Below are 20,188 nucleotides of genomic sequence, written 5' to 3'. Positions count from 1 at the left end.
CATTTCGAAGCGTTTTCGGCGAGTTAGCGCACAGGCAGCCCAAGCTCACTACTAGAAAAGCGGACGTGACTCTTACCGCGTTGCGCAACGTTTTATATTTATAAAGGTTTGTATGGGATGTTATCGGTTTGCCTTAAAAGAGAGAAATGTCTTGTTTTGAAATAAAATGGACTTACCTTATTGCCTTGTTGTTTTCTTTGTTGATTCCTAGCATCTCAGGCCATTTTGAAGCGTTTTCGAAAGTCTTTCTTTTAGCAGTTGAACAACAACATAGCGCAATAACATCCCATACAAACCTTTATAAATATAAAACGTTGCGCAACACGGTAAGAGGCACGTGTGCTTTTCTAGTGGTGAGCTTGGGCTGCCTGTGTCGTTACTATGATGTCCTGCCGGACAAGTCAATAGGTCACAGTTTGTATCCTCAATTAAATTTATTTTGAGGTTTCATTAGCTCCCCAATAAATTCACTTTTCTCTGTTTAGATGCCTCCTTTTTATGTTTTGGCGTCACTCAATTGGACAGCCTTCTGGACGAAGTTTACCCCGGTAAACCGGCGTTACAACAGGCCTGTTGCTGGGACTAAGTTAAAAGAAGTTAAAGAAAAACACAATATAAAGCGCATTTATTTGCCCTTAAATTTCCATAATATGAATGAGAACCTAACTAAGAATTAACTAAGTATAAAGTGATACGAAAGGCTAACTCATTATCAAATACGGCTTCGTGGCATAGCCAATAAAGCAGTTGAATTCTTATTTTAAATGCTCCTGAATATTTTATTTTTGTCATTATAAATATTGCAGAATTGTGGTCTTCATAATTCTGAACAACTCAGTTTATGTGCACAAAAATTTTAGTTTACGATCAGCTATATATCATCCCCTCCTCTACTCATTAGAGACATAAGCGGTATGAGAGTTTACTGAAGGCTTCCTTTACTTCACTACCCTCTAACGCTCTATGTTCAAGTTTCAAGACCTTCCACTGAAGTCTGAGTCTTCAGAGAATTTTGACGAGGGCGTTTTGAAAGGCTATCCCCAGGGGCGGATCCAGGAATTTTTTATTGGGGGGGGGGGGGTCCAAACTTTGATTCAGAAAGGACTGTTGGACTCTTTTGAGGCAAATTACTTCTCCCCCACACCCCCTCCCACCAGTCGCGGTTGCACGTTAAAATTCCTTGGCCGCTTACCGTTTACTTGGATTCATTAATTAAAAATATCAGCCAGTTAAAAAGTGATATACGATCCCTGTGGATGTAAGAATTGCAGTCTCAAAGTTGTAAGCGTCAGGTCTGATGGGGGGGGGGGTTCGGACCCCCGGACCCTCCCCCTGGATCCGCCACTGCTCCCTCTTAGAGAGAGAAAAGAGGTCACGTAACTTTCTAAGTGGCAATCAATAAGACGAGAGGACCACTGAGAAGGCAATTTAGAAAATTCCATCCTCCTTCTAGTTTCTACTCCTCTTTATCATACATGACTTGGCTAATAACCACTGACCATTTCCCAACACTGAATCCAATTTAGTTTAGGTAGTTAACTTAGACAGTCAACTTAGTTAACTCAATCATAATTTCTGACTGGCCTTAGGCGATGGCTATTTGCAGGTCAGCTAATGTAAAATTGATGAATCTGAAAATTGAATAAAAAGTGAAAAAAGGCTCTATTCATTACTGATGAGAACTTCTATGATCAACAGATAAACCATGGCTGTTGTTGTGGTTGCAAGCATGATGAGAAATCCAATTCTAAAACAAAACCAAAACAAAGATCTCTTATTTTCATGAATAAAGTAATAAAAAAAGGTTGTCCAGTTTTAAAAACAGGTAGTCAAAGCTCGAACTATAAGGGTCTGTACAGCTTGCCAGCTTCTTGCCCAAGTGGTTTTACCCAAACGTGTAGTTGAAAAAAAAAGACTCATTCACCGTTCTTGCGACTTTCATGTTTGTGACATTGCCGCTTTTTTCTCGTGAGTTTTCTGATTCTTTTTCCCCCTCGATTTTCGTTTAGTTTTGTTTTTTCCCCATACGTCCTTTTTCGAATTTATGGGTGACTTTACTAGACGTTACGTCACCCATAACTCGAGCTTGGATTCCCTGTGGTTTCATAAAGAATAAATAACACTTCTCACTTGAAAAATGTGGAGAAACTTATAGGGTATCCATACTGCTCTGAAAGCCCAGAACAGACAACGTTAGCCGACGCACCAATAAGCGTGCCATTCCCTGCAAACAAAAAAATAAGACACGCGTTTACGTTAACTGAAGAGGATTACTTTAAGTCGTACAAAATGCTTTTACTGTAAGGAAACAAACTCATACAACTAATCCACACGTGAACGCAACAAACACAAACCGTGGTCAAACGGGCAAACAAAGAAGATGTATCTATTCACTTATTTATTGGCGACATTTAGACAGGCTGGCCAAGTTCAGGTTTAATTGAGGCCTGTATAAACAATAACAAGGCCAGACCACAAAACCGGGAGCTATGTTCCCTACTTTTTGCGAGAAGTGCGTGAGATCTTTAACGTCCCCTCCTAACCAGTACAGAGAAGACGCAGCAGACAGGGCCTAAGGTTTATCATCCCGAGAAGACTATGATGTCTAACCATTTGCAGATGTCATAGCAAAGGCAGCACTTTCTCCTCAGTTATTTTAAGACCCTGAATGTTGGTCTGGTCTGGGGCTTGAACCCTCCACCTCCCTCATGGTAGTCCGACGCCTCACAACAGGACTATTCAGGTGCGATAAATCAATTTATTACACGAGTCGGGCAGTCAGAGGGCCAATAACTAAAATCAGCCAATCAAAATGCTCTATTACCGGTCCAATATTCTCTAAGTATTGGACCGGGCACTGTCCCGAATGGTCCCGAATGATACCGCACTTGTGTCCCTTTGAACTTCAGTCGGGTAATAAATCTCAAGCTTGCTCGGGACCGTACTGGAAGAATATCAGCCCTCGGTCTTTTTTGTACGGACCTCGCTGCGCTCGGTCCGTACTGTCAAGACCTCGGGCCGATATTCTCCCGGTACGGCCCTTGCGCTTGGTTAATAAGATATATAAATTAGAAGTTTTGCGGTGACAATCTCTGTGAATCCGGGAGTTTACTATGAATCCGACCCGTCAGGCAGATGATTGTTTTCTATCTTGAGGCTTACCTCCCAAGCACGACCCCATAGCAAGCGCCCAAACCAGAGGTTCGAGCTTTATTCCATTTGCGTTGAGTTTCAAAATAACAGGAATCTGAAATTGAAAGCGATCTTGTTCAAAAAACCCTCCTGACCTTGACCTGTGTCTGCCTCTAAAGACGTTTCATACGCATGTAACTAAAAGAAAACATTTAGAAGGTGCGGCGAAGGCAGGAGGGCATTGGGGCACTACAATCTTACAAGAAACCTGGATACGGGGGTAAAGGGTTAGTTATCTAGGCGAGACAAACTGAAGGAAGCTACTTGAGGTACAAAAAACTTGACTAGTAGTTTCTTCAGCCAGAAATGACATCAGAATCGTGTGAGGGAACAAGTCAGCAACAAAACAAGTGAGGGAGATGGAAGCTTTAGATCAATATTTGTATCTAAGCGACTGTGCACCCACCCCTCCCTTAACCCTACATTAACCCTGACTTGTTATCAGTCGACTGTTGTTGGGTTGGTGGGGGGGGGGGGTTAGGTGCCCAGTTACCCAGATAATGGCGTGACTTCTCATGAAGACCTTGGAGTGTGTTCCCCGCGAAAACTATGTACATGGACCAAACCATACATTTCTTACCATAGCCGTTGTGAAAGGAATGTTGTCTATAAAGGCTGACACCAACGCAGAGACCCACAAAATGATAATAATCGCAATACCACGCTGATAACGAAAAACAAAACAAAACAAAATGAAACAAAATCATACACGAGGGTAAATTTGTCCCACGCTCATTCGCTAATTCTCGTCTTTGAAAAAGAAAAAGATATATTCTTGTTAGCAAAGTAAATAGCAGTTTCTTTCCCGTCCCAAAAAAAGTTGGATTGGGAAATTTTTTTCAATGACGCTGTCTTAAAGGAAAAACGGTTATATAACATATCCTCCTTCCGCTTTGTTTTGCTGGTGGTGGCGCGTTCTCTAGGGAAAAGAAGTTGTTTCAAGGACGTGACCGGTGACAAACTGCGATCGCTAACACTCGAACAATTAAACTATCTTAATAAAAAAACTTGCTCCGAAAATCGTCAATAAAATCTTTTGTTACTTCAACCCTCGGCGAGTTTTGTTGAAACAAGTGGCACATTTCACTATGCCTCAATACTGCGTTGTTTTTTTCGCGCAGTCCAGCCTTCTTGTTTCCAACTGAGAAAAGGGGGAAATACGTCAATAGTTGTAACGGGTGAAAAGGCGTTGTCAGCTGGATTCATTGAAAGCTGGCCATCGCCAATAGTACCCGTGGAATACGTACTTTTATAAAACGACAACTTTAAATGAAAAGGGCTACCGAGAGCATAAGTTATTTACCTTTGTTTTAGGATCATCGCTAGGAGCAAGTCGCTGGCGAATTGAAGCAGAAACAAAACAGTTATTGATGAAATTTTAATACATCAAGGTATTTACTTCACAGCTTAGTATCAGGACTCATCTTCTGTTGATTGCGCATGGTCTGGTAATAATGAGTCCAAACTCCATCAAGCCAAGAATCCGCACCAAGGACAAAGGTGGTTAGGGAGGTACCAAAGTGCCTCTCCTTATGAAAGGTATATAAATAAACTTTTGGAAGAACGTACCTCTATTGATGATGACGTTATGTCACCGAGAAAGTCCATGAGTCCTAGCTCATTCAGCGACTACAAAAGGAAAATATGTTTAATGATAATTGCTGTACGAAAAAGGAGGATGTTTCTCCATATTCATTACCCGCGTTTACATTAAACCCTCTAATTACCTGACCCACACGCTAGTACCAGTCCCAAAATTTCAAGTTAGGCTTTAGTTTTTGAGGTCAAGAGGCCCATAATTGCCGGTTGTTATCTCAAAATTTAGTAAAAGGAAGGGAATACGAGTATATTCACCGCCCACCCCCCCTCCCCCCATGGGATACTGGTGCGACGCAGGTAACCCAACAGCAATTTGTTTGGTTCTCTCACAGTTTGCCGGTACCCTTTAATACCTAGGTGGAGGGGGCCACTGTAAGAGTAAACAAACTTTCTCAAGAACACAACGTAATGAGCGTCCATGGTAAGAACCCAGACCTCTCGACCGGGAGTCCAGCCTGAAGAATAAATGTCGACCGCATCTCTCACAAAATCGTCTCCACTGACTAACCTCCATTAAAATGAAAAGTCCGCTGAAGAATACCAGAGTTGTCCATTCAACTTTCTCCATTATTTCTTCAAAGTGCGCCACGTCGGCCAGCAAGATAAGAAGTATGGCGCCAAGGACAGCAATCCATCCTGCGACCAATTGGTAATTCAATGTTTAGGTTTTCACAAAAAAAGGTTCAGCTAGAGAGAAATTTCTGTATCAATAAACGTAACGTACGTCCAGATGAGAAGAGACAATGTTGGTCCATACCAACCTCTAGATCCCCCGTTCATATTTAACTCACTGGTTACCAGACCCACCAACTTGTGCCACTCCCATAAGTTACGCGTTAAGATTCAGTCAATATACTCTCAGACGAGGATAGACAATTTACATTTTCCTAAGATGGCAGAAGAGGTCACAAATAGATTCAGCACTTACCTACATCAAGATGAAAGCTTTTCTTGAACGCCGGTTCCGCGAAAAAAGCGCCAACAACAAGAATAATAACGAGTAGACTCTTGAATAACAGCGCTTTGTCTCTGATGACATACTAAACACGAAAATATGAATTTCACAAAACAAAGTTTGAATCTCCACACAAATTAAGTCATAAATCGTTTAATTAGGTTATTTAGTAGACAAGGAAGAACTTTGTAGCCATCGCTAATAATTCTCCGTCCGTTTGCAAACGCCAATGATAAGCACAAACCTCACCTAAATCAAGCTGCTATGCAGATTTTGACGTAATACAAGATTACACAGTTAAGTCAAGAAACTGTCTAGTCATGGATTCATCTATTTTGCTCATTCACCTTTTTTTCAAGTGCTGACAGACTTCGTTGAAAAGCTCCTTGCCGGGACCTGACAAAGACGTTATTAATACCACTTACTGCTACTCAGTTTAAATTCAAGCATGAAAAAATGAACTAATTTTTAGTTGTGATTCAAGCTTGAAAATGTTAACAAACCCTCCTACAATTCCGTTCAAAGTTGGAGATATACCGTAATTAACCTACTGAGCATTTGCTGCACATTTCGGTCTATGCCAATGACGAGATTCTCAGTTTACATTAACAAAGTAAAAACAATCAATCGCACCTCAAAATACCTCTCCCTACCCAAGAGAGTACAAATGGATATTAACGAACAGTCAGGGAAAGTTGACAAAAGACTAAGTGGGAGGGAGAGGTGGGTGGGGGGGGGAAGGTAACAATGAACTAGCATTCTGTCTAAGGGAAATAACAAAACGCCTACTCACTTAATGTGACGGAAACCGGGCTTAATTCCCGCAACTACACGAGTAAGTCCCGTATGTACACTTAACATTTGGTGCCAACAGAAAGTTTAGAGAACTATAAAGGGTGGTGAGCACCTTCGACATGTCAATACTTACGAGTTTCTTTTCATGTTCCTAACATTATTTTGAAGCAACATAACCCTCTGCATCAGTAATAATTTGACAGTTTTCTCTTCAGCTGAGATTTGTGGCAGGCGATCGGCAGTTCTTTTCCATATCTCAGCCTCTCGTTTAATCTCTGCGCGAAGAAAACAAGAAAACAAAAGCCGGCAGAATTTAAGGAGGCTGGATATAGTTTTTCACTTTTTTCTGATGCAAGATATTTAAACTAAAATTACGAAGCTTAGCTTTAACGAATCGCGATCACATTTTCCCCTGAAATAAAGATATTATTGAACAATCAGTTTGTTGTAAATATATTGAAAAATTCGTTGCCATGGCAACGTTGCTGGCTTGCAATATAATGCTGGGTCCAAAATAGACTTGACTTGAATTTTCTTAAAAACTGGACGGTGAATTTATGTTAGATTTTGCATGCGTCCTTTGACTGTCTTGGTCTACTTGACCGTTAAGTTTAAAAAAATTCTGTCTGAAAGTTTAAGGAAAAGAGGCCTTTTTTAGAATTCATCGTTAACTTTTTTAGAACCCAGTCTGCGCGCGCCAAAGAAACTATATCCAGCCTCCTTAAACATTTTCAGTACGATTTTCAATCGATGGAACGTGCGTTAAGCGGTTTCGCCATTCCCCGTGGGTGACCGCTTTCTACAGGTTCGACTGCACGTGAAAGTCAATGATATCTAAAAGACCAGTCAGGGAATATAAGACCCTTCCGAGGAGCCAATGAAAACTCGTAGCAAAAACATGTGACGGGCCTCAAGGGAAAACGCGTAAAACCAAGTCCCGAGTCAGTCTTTTATCTGATTGGTTTAAAAGGGGTGGCGAGAGTTTTCTAAATCAATCAGACCGTTGTAAAGTTAACCAATGCAAACTAGCATCAAGATTACTTTTGATTCTCAAATGAAAGTGCGCAAGGTAAATTAATGACAGTTGGATTTTCTATGATGGGTTAATATCACGACAGTAAGCACGAGCACAGTTACCTTCAATGATTGGCGGATCGTCACTGACAATTTTCACTTTTCGATAAAGGAGCCTTTAAAGAGAAAGCAAGGTTTCTTTTAGAAAGGAGTATTGAGCGTGATGATAATCAGCTGGAAATTGTTTTCAACAAGAAAATATATTTTTGAATAATACCTTAAAACTACATATGCCACTAGTACGCAGACCAGAATACCCCCAGCGAGATGTTTTAAGAAATCTACAAAGTTTATACCCTGCAAGGATAAAATAGCCGTTTTGTCAAAATAGTTTTGACGGAGAATAACCTCACTTCAATAAAAGTCGCACGAGCTGGGTAACTTTAACATAAAATTACAAATTGTACTTCGTGAGAAATGAGAAACAATAAATGAATGAATAAGTAAACGAATGAAAGAATGAAGGAGCGAATGAACGAAGAAACGTCGAACAAATTAACGAAGACACGAAGGCAAGAAGGCAAGAAGGCTACAAGACAAGAAGGTACGAAGGCACGAAGGAACAAAGGAAAGAAGGAGCGAAGGAACGAAGGAATGAAGGAGCGAAGTAGCGAAGTAGCGAAGACCAAAAAGGTTAAGAACAAATTAGGTTTAAAAAAACCCGAATTACATAGTAACTTACGTGACTAATTAGGTCCTTGTTAGAAACTAAAATAACATTTGGTGGGTCACCGATTGCTAGAAGGAAAGAAATAAAGGAACAAATATTTAATGAACGCCTGCGAGGATGAAAGTTTGGAAACTTAACGAACATGAATGTAAGTTTTAATTGCCAAGAAAAGAGCTAAGTAAATACGCTAAAAAGACAAAGAGGATCGAAGTCAAAGTCACGAAATAACACGAATATCGCGGGATCCCTTTAAGGCAAAGGAAAACAATTAACTGAATCCACGAGCGGGAAAATAGATGATCAGTGCAAGACGCGGGAAATGTGTAACTGCAGCAAAGGGCGAAAAATTAAGAAAGCGCGGAAAGTGGAAAACTGAGACAGAGTACGGGAAATGAGAAACCAGTGCTCAGCGCAGAAAGAAAAACGCGTGCCAAGCGCGGGAAAATGGGAAGCCAGTACCAAGCGCGGTAAAATGGAAGACCAGTGCCAAGCGCGAGAAATTGGGAAACCACTAACGAGCGTGGCGAGAGCATGCAACTGGAGCAAACCACTGGTGAGAAAAATAGATTTCGTCTAAGGATATGATTGGCTGGAAACACACCTTACCTCTGATTGGCAGATGTAAGGTCAAACTGGACTCTTTCGTTCAACTTAATTAAATAAATTATTCAGTTTAGACAGCGGCAGTATATTTACCTGTCGCCGTTCCACCAATGTTCGAAAATATTACTTCAGCTATCAAGATGTATGTAGGATTAAGATTTAGGACTTGACACAACCTGAAAATATTTTAGTTTTAGCAATGAAAAGAACCCATTTGAGAAACATTCCTTTGAAGGCCCAAAGTCAGAGACAAATTGCACAATCAACAACAGAAAAAAACAAAAATCAAGTACCATACACTTACGTCACTGTGACTGGAGTCAAAAGCAAAATGACAGTCACATTATCCTGTTTTAAGGTAAAGATAGGAAAAGGAATTTCATCGTTTTAGTTCCTTTATACAAGGGTTTACAAATCGCTTTTTATTTAGACTTACAGTCAAACTAAGTGAAGAATACCCTCAGGATTACATTAATGATTTGATTATTTGAATATTGAACCCGCTAATCGTTTCAGGAGCGCAATAACGAATTGAATATTTGAACATGGAACCCGCTATCCGTTTCAAAAATGCAATAATGGATTGATTATTTGAATATTGAACCCGATAGCCGTATTCGTTTTGAAAAGGCGCGGATCATTGTTCAAATCAGAAGTCCATTCTTGATTGGATTATGCGAACACGTGATGATGGATCGGAACCATTTAACAAATGGTAAACACCACAGCGTACACTATTGAGATATGGATGCACGCGGGAGGTTGCTAAGCACGAAAGAAGCGTAAGAGTCGCTCGAGGCGATAGCCGAGAGCGACTCTAGCTTCTTGAGTGATTAGCAAACCTCCCAAGTGCATCCATAACTCAGTAGTGTACGCTGTGGTGTTTACCATTTGTTTTATAACATAACATTGATACATTGTAGCTAAAGAGTTCCCTTTTATTCAATAAATCTTACGTGACCAGAAAAAACAATCGCGCGCGGAAAAATAGTCTCTGCATTTGCTCACGTCAGCAGCGTACACCCATGGGCAAATGGGGGACGCTAAATTGGCCAATCAGAGCGCGCGCTTTACTTTGGTTATGTTATAATTCAACATGGTGTCAGACATGGGGGGAAAGGTGAGTTCGAGTGTTGCGTAGAACTTCTTGTAAATGTTGTAAATGGAATGTTATTGAGAGCTTTTTTCGCATATTTACATGTTGACGAACTTGTAGAAATTCTTGTGTGTATTCATGGTCGAAAAAAATAGTTTACAGGCGAAGCCATCGCAAAACTTTTTTTATTTCGTTAATATTTGCGATCGACTGTTTTCGCAGTGTTTTTACAGTGCAGTTTGATCCTTTTCAGGATTCCTCGTCAAATAGAACAATCTTATTGGACTTCAGAAATGGACTTCTAATTTAAACAATAATCCGCGCCTTTTCAAAACGGATACGGCTATCGGGTTCAATATTCAAATAATCAATTCATTATTGCATTCGTGAAACGGCTAGCGGGTTCAATAATCAAATAATCAATTCATTATTGCATTCTTGAAACGACTGGCGGGTTCAATATCCACATGATCAATTCATTAATGTAATCTTAGGGGGTATGCTTCACTTAGTAATGACTGTAAGGAAGTTTCATTAAGAGGTACTGTTCCATCTTTTGCGCGACATCAGCTTAGTTAATTAAACATTCTGAGATTCCCAAACCCTCTGTTTTAGGTCCAAGGAAACTCCAAAGTTTTAAAACGAAATGGTCTTTTAGTCTTGTTTGAATAGAACCCATTTTTAACTAAAAGCTTTCGCACTTGGCTTCATTTTCAAAGTGAGGGTTCACATGGTCTGTCGATCGAGAACTTTGACCGTTCTAGCTAACCCAAACATATTTTGGCGAACTTCTACCATTGACTGAGTGAATGACTGAGTGAGTGACTGAGTGAGTGATTGACCGAGTGATTGACCGAGTGACTTACTGAGTAACTGACCGACTGATTGATTGACTGACTGACTAACTGAGTGATTGACTGACTGAGTGACTGATTGACTGACTGACTGACTGACTGAGTGACTCACTGAGTGACTAACTGACTGACTGAGTGACTGACTGACTGACTGATTGACTGACTGACTGACTGAGTGAGTGACTGAGTGACTGAGTGAGTGACTGACTGACTGACTGTTTGACTGACTGACTGACCGATTCACTGACTGACTGTCTGACTGACTGACCGACCGATTCACTGACTGACTGACTGACTGACTGTCTGACTGACTGACTGTCTGACTGACCGATTGACTGACTGACTGTCTGACTGACTGACTGACCGATTGTCTGACTAACTGATTGTCTGACTGACTGACTGTCTGACTGACCGATCGACTGTCTGACTGACTGTCTGACTGACTGACCGATTGAATGACTGACTGACTGATTGTCTGACTGACTGTCTGACTGACTGTTTGACTGACTGACTGTTTGACTGACTGACTGTTTGACTGACTGACTGCTTGACTGACTGACCGATTGACTGACTGACTGTTTGACTGACTGACTGGTTGATAAACTAACTGACCGCTGGACAAGCAGTTTGCCGGCAAATGGATGAACATAAGAGGATGGATGAACGGACTCTACCTTCCCAAACAAATAAAAATCAATTTACCAGCACAGCTGAAATAAACGCCGTACAAGCACAGAGAAGAGTAATCAGACCCCATACATGACCTCTAGAGAGCTTGTACGCCTGTTAGAAAAAAACACGTTCACAAATTATGACGTGAAAGTTTTTAAAACTAGATGTAGCTTTCAGTCTGTTTCGTGCAATCTTCAGTTCGTGTTTATTAGCAAATGTAATTTCAAGACTACTTTCCAAAATAAGAGGGTGTGGTATCAATTTAGTCATTTATCTGCGCGCATTCTTGAGAATCCTCACGCACAGTTATCTCGCTCAATAATTTTCAAGTTACGGCGTGGTTACTTCGCGTTTTGGTTGAAGATAAAAGATAAAAATTTATTCGGCGCACCCCCAGCAACTGCTTATGGTTTTGCTTTGGGATGGCTGAAAGAACAGCACGTCATGCCATGTAGCATGGAACTTATTTAGTAACTATATAACAAAAGTTCGGACCATGCATTGAAAACGCACAAGAAAGGATTGACGAAGATGTAATACCATGTGAAAATCTGCACGAACCTTTAATGCCACATAATCAAAGAATCCAGACTTTGCAAAAATTGCGACCAATATCATCTGTGGGGATTGAAAATCGATCACACCTCGGATACAAAGTTAACGCATTTATCAAACAATTAAAATATGCCACATAAATCAAATCAATTAGAGAAAGATACATAACAAATTTTGTTAATAAAACAAGGAGCATACCATTCCAAACAGAAGAGCAAGAGTTTTCCACTCGATCCAGCTGATAATGGTGTCCAACGCAGGTCTCTGAAGAAAAAAAGACATTTCATGACCACATCAATTATTACATGCAATACATTTGATCATGTGCAGTTGTACCAGTTATACAAATGTGCCTGTCTTGATTGGTTAATGATTTTTTCATATCTTTCTATAACCACCCTGCAGGAGGTGCTTAAATGCCGACACGCTGATTTTCAAAATTCTCCGCAGGTTTAGTAATTACTGGAGTAATTCGCACTACTTCTTTTTAGGAATGATCAAACAATATATCACTGTTGTCGCTGTGGCTACAACTACGGCTACGGCGGTCGTTATCTTTATATCATTAACTTTTTCGTTACGATTGTCTGGATAGATAGAAAGAAATCTTTAAATTTTAAAGCTGAAAAGCTTGTGGGGTCGTTTGTGCCAAGAACAAGAAAAAGAACCACGTGACCAGCTTGAAGAATTAGAGACCCCTCTCCTTTGATACTATCAGTTGAAATGTCGCGATCGAGGTTGTGTTCGTGATGAGATTGTGTTTTCTATCTTGATCAAGATCGTGATCCTGATGGTGTCTTGTTCTCGTGATTGCTCCGGTGATCGTTCTTTGTTATCGTTACCTTATCCATGATTGACAAGGTAGCTAAGCTTGCCAGTGCACCCAGCATCGCTGCTGTAGCTCGGTGAACAAACTGAAGGAGAATCATACATCTTGGACTTAGTAATTAGTAACAAACCAGTTTGTTAATCTAAGTTTTATGAGGCGAATTGAATTTGAACTAATTTATGCAAACAACCAAATGAGCATGAGCAAATTTAGTTGTTTTGACAGGATAATCAGATTTTGTGAGATTACCATGGATAGCAAGAACGGGATTGAATCCTGAAAGCAACACTGCTTTCCCAAACTAATCAAAGCAACAGTAAGTACTGAAGACAAAGAGACATTCAACTAATGTACCTCAAATATGATGAGTATGTACACTCCAACTAAGATGACAGATGCAAAAACAACCTGAAAGAGAAAGGAAATGTGTTTTTCTTTAGTGTGAGAAAGTCCAGTAAGGGTGAGGTTTAAAATTGAACTTTCAAACTGATTGCTGCTTTATAGCAAATTAAAGTAATTCGTTACTACCTCGACATTACGTTCTTCAAAGTACATCACTGAAATTGCAATTGGGTATGAAGTTGTTGCTGTCAGCACCACATGTGTTATACTGTGCAGAAAGTAATAAAGAGATTGGAAATTTGCAAATTTTGAAACTCAGAATTAAAATGACATTGTAACGAAACTGTAAGTACTATCAGTTATTTACCAATTATTGATAAAATTAGTCAATATTACAAATATCAATAAAATGAAATCGAACAAAGTTTATTGTCAGCAACATATGGCAATCTGCGGTCTTTCCTTACACTTAGGTAGCACGGAAAGCCGCAAAACTCTTGAACAAAGGCTCATCTTTCAAACCGGCAGCCTTTTTTCAGCTTTGCAACAGTTGGTGCAATGCATTTCCATATAAGCTGACTATATGAGATGATAAACAGCTAATGAGGCACATAGTGCCAAGTCGGCTATAACCATTCTTGTATAAAACCAGCACAAATGGAGTACATTGTTTTATTAATTTTCCTTTAATCCTGAATGTGTGGACATTTGAAGCCTTTTTCAGCTACACAACAGTTGGTGCAAAGCACTTTCATATAAGGGGACTAGGAATATGAGCTGATAACCGGAGTTGAGTGAACCAATCAGAACACTAGAAATGCAATATTTGGCATTGAAGACATAATAATTCACAATAATTGAACATTTTTTGACTTACTTGTCATCTTCTTCACAATGAAGTCTCACTGTTCTTGAGACTACAGGATCATTTTTTTCACCCTGAGTAGAAGTGCACATAATACTGATGTTTTTCTGCAAGGTAATAATTAAAGTCAATACCTTGTCTGACAAACAACCTAAAGACTTCAACTGAATTTATGGCTGAGTTTCACTTATGTTATGTGAAATGTTAGCATGTCGCTTCTTCAACATTATGTACATAAATAAAAGTTAACAATATTAAGTGGAGGCATGGTGGCCTCATGGTTAGTGTGCTCAACTTTGGACGGAGTGGTCTGAGTTCAAGCCCTGGCTGGGGACATTGTGTTCTTGGGGAAGACACTTTACTCTCACAGTGCCTCTCTTCACCCTGGAGTACAAATGGGTACCAGCAGATTTAGTGCTTGGGGGTAACCCTGCCATGGAATAGCATTCCATCCAGGGGGGAGTAGAAATACTCCTAGTCACTTCATGCTATAGAAACCAGAGTTAAGGAGTGGCCTAATGGGCCATTGGCTCATAAGCAGGCTTTACCCACTGATATTTAAGTAAATTCAACTAAATGTTCTATTATTAATTACTCAAAAATTTTGATTAAATCAATTTGCACTTATGTCATAGCAATTCAAACAGCACTCTGATAATTTACCCAGACTTCTTTTTCACACTTCACAATGACATCTAGAGCATCCTCAGGACGGTCATTAAATTTTAGTTAAATTAAATAATCACCTTGTAATATCAGACTGTGTGATTGCATTGTTCTAACTTTGTGACTAACTCTACCCCCCACCCCCACCCCAACCCCCACCCCCACCCCCACCTGGCATGACACTGAGACAGAAAGTTTGAAGTTGGAGGGAGGGCTCATGAAAAATCCAGGTTCAAAAACTTTTTGTAGGCATAGAGTATATCTTTACTTAAAATTGACAAAAGGTTTTCAATACAAATGTTGAGGACACTAGTTGGTGGGCTTATTTTTTGATTGATTATTGATTATTGATTAGTTCACTAATTTCAGGATCATCTTAGATATGTACATAGTTACAATGTTAATCTGTTTTTCTGTATTTCTATTGGTTTTTTAATTGGATCTTTCAGCATCACCATGCGCATATAAAAGGCAATTTTAGCGTCCCTTTAATCAGTTCTTCGTAAGTTTGACTGAATAGTCTTGGCAAACTTTCGCCCTTTCACTTTCTCAACCAAAAGCGGGACCAATATGTGAGTACCTTTGTAACTTTGTTTTTTTCTAGTCTAGTCTTTACAGTGTTGGGCGACAATATACAAACAGATATTGCCACATTCTCTATTCATTTAAAAGTTAAAGGCCAAATTTGTGCCAAATGCGAGTGAACGCCCATCACTTAGATAAGAACAATGGGTTGTTAACCAGCCACCAAAATTCTTTTAATTTGTATTGAAACTTTTGTTCTGTTTTATTTGTATTGTTAATCTCGTTGTTGATGTTGGGGCCCAGTTTTTACATGCGATTCTTTGATTATGTATTCCGTGGCCTTTCAGTAGATTGATAGAACTTTGTTGTATTGTTGTTTCAGTTTACGATCAATAGATTGATTGTGAGAATACTCGTTATTTTCATCGTTGATTGTGGTTTGTAGTCGATTGCCTTTCAAGAATAAAGATTCATGTAAACAGTCAACTTTGGTTTGTCATTTTGATCTGTAAAATAGTCCCAAACGCCTCGTTAACCGCATTTTTGGAGCGACACCCCCTTGAACTTGAGAATTTAAACTTTTGGTCGCCGCATACATTACAACAAATATACTGAAGTGCTCAATAGCAAAAGCAAGTGACAATAACAATTGCTGTTATTTCAGAGCTTTTGATTAAGTTGAGGAAAAACAACTTGAATAACTGCTAGGCTGGTTTAATCAGAAGTGGGCAGGACCTGAAGTTCCAGATTTGTCTTATTTTGGTTTGTTATTTTTTTACTTTTTAGGACGGGGGAAGGGGAACTTTTTAAAAAGGGATGGCTTATGAGCTCCTTAAAAGTATGTCAATGAACTATTTACAATAAGATCTCACATTGATAGGGTCGTCAAAAACCATGTGATCACCTACTTCATACCTGTGCAAGGACCCCTGATGCTTTGGTGGCCATGCTGACCAAACTAATGCTGAGATTTTGTGTCGAAAGGGCAAAATTCTCTTAGAAAAAAGCACAAGGAAAGCATGAGAACATTATCTTTGACCCTGTCACTCCTTAAGGCAAAATATCAATTCTCCACACTGTTTCAAATATCTTTCTTGTAATTTTAGAAAAAAGAATTAAGTGTACAATCAAAGAATATCCTTAACCTTTACAACTCAACATCAGTATGCATATTCTCCATACTGTTCTCTATACATAAAAAAATAAAATAAAATAATAAATAATAATTTAGCAATAGACATTCCACTGGGTGGCTCTTCTTGTCCACTGTTTCCAGATTGAATTGGAAAATGGAAAGTTGGTTTTTGCAGAGGGAGGAAAACTGGAGGACCCAGAGAAAAACCCTTAGAGCAAGGACAAAAACCAACAACAAAGTCAACCCATATGCAACGCCAGGTCCAGGAATCAAAGATGGGCCACAGTGGTGGGAGGCGAGGGTTCTTACTACTGTGCCATCCCTGCTTCCCAAGGTGCTGTCAAGGAGAACTTGTTTAACAATCAACAGTTTCTTAATAGTTGGTAATTAGTATATACTAAAACAGTGGATAGTGTTGAAGGCCTGCTCTGATTGACTAGTCAAACTCCGAATATACTTTGCTATTTACCTCCGAGAAACTTGCGAAAAAATGGCGTCCTGATTTGCATTCGTGACAAGCAAAGAAATCACTCAAATTAACGATGGTGGTGGATATTATCTCACTGTTTTAGTATAATACTAAAACAACTATTCACTTCAGTATCAGTGGTTAGCGGTGGATATTCACCTCACCACTTCGCAGCTCGGTAAATATCCACCACTAAACACCTCCGCTTCGGTGAATAGTTGTTAATTATTTCCATCATTCTCACGAACTTAATGTTGGATTCACGGTTGATATTGTATAGAAAAATTAGATGCTAGTCACTCTTAAAGTTCAAAGGGATGACTGATTTTTTTGTCTCCTCTCCTTACCCTTCTGCTTAAAATTGTACCACTGACTGTTGAAAGGAGGGATTTTTACAGAAAAAAATTCCTTTAAATGGTGAATATCTTTAAGATGTTTACCTCCTGTTCAGATTTACCAATTATGCAAAACTCTTAATGAAATTTAAGATTTTTATTCTTCAGTAAATTAAAATTCATCATTATTAAAGAGTGCTTTTAAAATTGCATGTTGTACAACCTCAACCAAACTAATCACAATGGCTTTGCAAAATATCATGATGAGCCAAAGGAAACTGTTTGAGGCATGGGAAAACCCATGTGACCAAAATACAGTTGGTTCTTAGTTTTACATCTGATTGGTGGGGAGGGTGGTAAAAGTTTTCTGAACCAATCCCAGTGCAAAGTAATGCAAAACCAATGCAATTCTGTATTATTATTGACACCTTTGAAAATTGATCATGTTATACTGTAAATGGTTTGAACCTGGGGGTAACATGTGAAAGTGTAGTGTGATTGTCCAGGTAAGAGTAGTCCTGAGAAGGACTGTTGTCAGTGGTGATGACTGATGTTTCAATAACCTGTGCAGAAGTCATCATCAGAGTCAAGTGGAAATGTCAGTCACCGCCACTGACAACAGTCCTTCTCAGGACACTCACCCCAACGATCACACTACACTTCACATATAATTATTAGCATGCATGATTGCCATTTATTGGATTCTAGATCATACCTTTATCTTCAGATGCAAAGGGTCCCTGAACTTCAACAGTAACATAAGAATATGTTTCGTTTTTTAGTGCAAGATCTGTTGTTTTGTTAAGTCTTACATTAAAAGAAGTAACAACTATTGAAAGTAAATAATTATGTTATTTACCAGGCAGGTAGTCTGTTTAGGAAAAAACTGTGCCCAAGGCCTCTAATACTGCCCAAGCTCAAGACAGAATTATACCCTACTTAAGACCAAAGGCACAGTTTTTCCCCAAACAGACCAACATTGATCAGTAAATAGTTAATTAATTTTTTCTGCTGGTTTGCTTTTTTTCTGCTTTGCCACAACTGGTGCAAAAAAAGTTTCAGACCTTGGTGCATTTTGTAAACAGCTGGACATCTTCTTAAGGTGCATTCAGCAAATGAGATTTGAAAATTTAAGATTTCAGCCAGATGAGATGCTTCCAAAGAAAAGCTTATGTGTTTGCAATAAGCAATTCAGCATTAATTAAATTACTTCATTATATAGAGGTTTCTAACTTAATCTCCTCCAATACAACAATGAAATCCTACTGTTTCACTAAACACATGGCTGAAACATTGTGCCCTTATCAAATAAGATATGCACTTAAAACATTTACCAGACGAGGGTAATTTTTACCCAAATTGACCAATCAGAGTGCTTTGTTTCTTTCAGTTTACTGCCCGGTAAAGTTTACCCTACTCGGGTAAAGTTTACCCTAAACTTACCATTAGCAATTCGCTTAATAGAGCCCTTTTATGGGCTACATCCGCGCAAAAAAATTACATTCTTTCAATTGTGCCTTCTTAGAATCGAATTTCGAGATTTAGAGTTAAAAAAGGTGCAAAACTGATCAGCTTACAACTAGGATGGCGTGCTTTTGAATTCGTCCGGATTCGAAAATTGACACGGTTTTGTTTGCAAAATCATGTTTGTTTTACCTTAATGATAAAATATTTTTGACATGAAGGTGTTTTATTGACAGGTTTTAGGTAACAAATTTATACAATAATAGCAAATCAGGCGTGTAATATAATCCTGCAGCAATCCTAGTGTCTTCTTGACATTAGCGACCTACTAGCAGAAATAGACATGATAGTCTTTTTGTGAATCACTTTGACAAAAAGGATACATTGTGGGGTGTCAACTGAAACACACAGAAGCCTTCTTTTCCCAGGCTCTACCTCAGAAATGGAAAGCAACACCTGGTGAGTAAAAAGAAGACAACAGATTTTTGAAAATGTGTATTCATAAAATCCTAAGTTAGAAATCCAGAGGAGAAATTCCTTAATATTCATTCTGGCATTTCTTCCGTGTTAACTCTGTTTTACAGCTTGTCACAAATAATATGTTGCCAATCCCTAACAAGTTTTAAACAATTTTTTAACTTAAAAGACATATTTTTCACAACTTCTGTAAACTTTAAAGAGGCTCCTCTACACTTGAAATTTAAATTAGTTTCAACTGGTATCAAAAACTGTGTCTTTCTACAAAGTATTTTGGATCTAAATGGTTCTGCAGTACAGAAAAAAAGTGAAAAAATTATTAAAAATACCTTGCTGGATGGAAAATTTTTGCTTAATGCTTAATCTAAACCTGTTCAACATTGTTCGTGGAGCTTTATGACACCTCTGAAAAGATGTTATGAGATTTGATCTCCCAATTCAATAATTTATTCAGTAATAGAACTGATGGAAAATATTCTTACTATGAAAGCAACAGCCAAAAAAAACAGAACCCAAGGTTTGACTTTCCTGCCTGAAGATCTGTAAGGCAAATAAAGGCAAATATCACAAAGCAACATTAACAGTCAGGTCTTATTTTTAATTTAAATGAGTCAAAAGAGTCTTATCCCTCATCAGTAACTAATAGCAGAATTAATAGATTGATTGATTGACTAAGTGATTGATTGACCGACTGACTGACTGATAGACTGATTGACTGACTCACTGTTTGACTCACTGTCTAACTCACTGATTGACTGACTGACTGACTGAATGACTGACTGATTGTCTTTACTGACTGACTGCCTGACTGACTAGCTGAGTGACTACCTCACCAACTCACTGACCAGTCTTAGTCACTGACTCACTGTGAATGACTCACTCAGTGATTCACTGACTCAGCTGTAACTGCAACACACTGAAACAAATAATCAACAACCATAACAAACACATCCTAAACACATCTATAAAGACTGATGATACTGCCGCCACCGTTATCATTAATAACAAGACATGCA

At 39.0% G+C, this 20,188-nt stretch overlaps 1 protein-coding gene across 4 annotated transcripts in view; it reads right to left on the bottom strand.

The window, feature by feature from the left end:
* Positions 1-608: 608 nt before the first annotated feature.
* LOC111333975 (P protein) overlaps positions 609-20,188 on the bottom strand; it is a 21,601-nt gene continuing 2,021 nt past the window's right edge. The window contains exons 1-27 of one of the 4 annotated variants that reach the window (XM_088733600.1): positions 19,655-19,711; positions 19,079-19,151; positions 17,947-18,021; positions 16,438-16,480; positions 16,208-16,287; positions 14,114-14,208; positions 13,423-13,504; positions 13,249-13,302; positions 12,908-12,979; positions 12,264-12,329; positions 12,072-12,128; positions 11,541-11,621; positions 9,193-9,236; positions 8,982-9,064; positions 8,298-8,353; positions 7,833-7,912; positions 7,679-7,731; positions 6,675-6,816; positions 6,094-6,142; positions 5,720-5,831; positions 5,300-5,427; positions 4,762-4,821; positions 4,496-4,528; positions 3,773-3,856; positions 3,163-3,247; positions 2,131-2,224; positions 609-1,747 (exon numbers count right to left, since the gene is read on the bottom strand). In XM_088733600.1, the coding sequence (XP_088589726.1) occupies positions 1,663-1,747; positions 2,131-2,224; positions 3,163-3,247; positions 3,773-3,856; positions 4,496-4,528; positions 4,762-4,821; positions 5,300-5,427; positions 5,720-5,831; positions 6,094-6,142; positions 6,675-6,816; positions 7,679-7,731; positions 7,833-7,912; positions 8,298-8,353; positions 8,982-9,064; positions 9,193-9,236; positions 11,541-11,621; positions 12,072-12,128; positions 12,264-12,329; positions 12,908-12,979; positions 13,249-13,302; positions 13,423-13,504; positions 14,114-14,208; positions 16,208-16,287; positions 16,438-16,480; positions 17,947-17,991 (1,863 nt within the window). In that variant the 5' untranslated portion in view covers positions 17,992-18,021; positions 19,079-19,151; positions 19,655-19,711 and the 3' untranslated portion in view covers positions 609-1,662. Of the gene's footprint in view, positions 1,748-2,130; positions 2,225-3,162; positions 3,248-3,772; positions 3,857-4,495; positions 4,529-4,761; positions 4,822-5,299; positions 5,428-5,719; positions 5,832-6,093; positions 6,143-6,674; positions 6,817-7,678; positions 7,732-7,832; positions 7,913-8,297; positions 8,354-8,981; positions 9,065-9,192; positions 9,237-11,540; positions 11,622-12,071; positions 12,129-12,263; positions 12,330-12,907; positions 12,980-13,248; positions 13,303-13,422; positions 13,505-14,113; positions 14,209-16,207; positions 16,288-16,437; positions 16,481-17,946; positions 18,022-19,078; positions 19,152-19,654; positions 19,713-20,188 lie in introns of those variants that run through there. The other 3 variants (XM_022939642.2, XM_088733601.1, XM_088733602.1) reach the window with 3 other exon arrangements.

The sequence above is a fragment of the Stylophora pistillata genome, chromosome 9 (genome assembly GCF_964205215.1).
Source record: "Stylophora pistillata chromosome 9, jaStyPist1.2, whole genome shotgun sequence".
Lineage (NCBI taxonomy): Eukaryota > Metazoa > Cnidaria > Anthozoa > Scleractinia > Pocilloporidae > Stylophora > Stylophora pistillata.
This window is presented reverse-complemented; position numbering and strand designations above follow the sequence as displayed.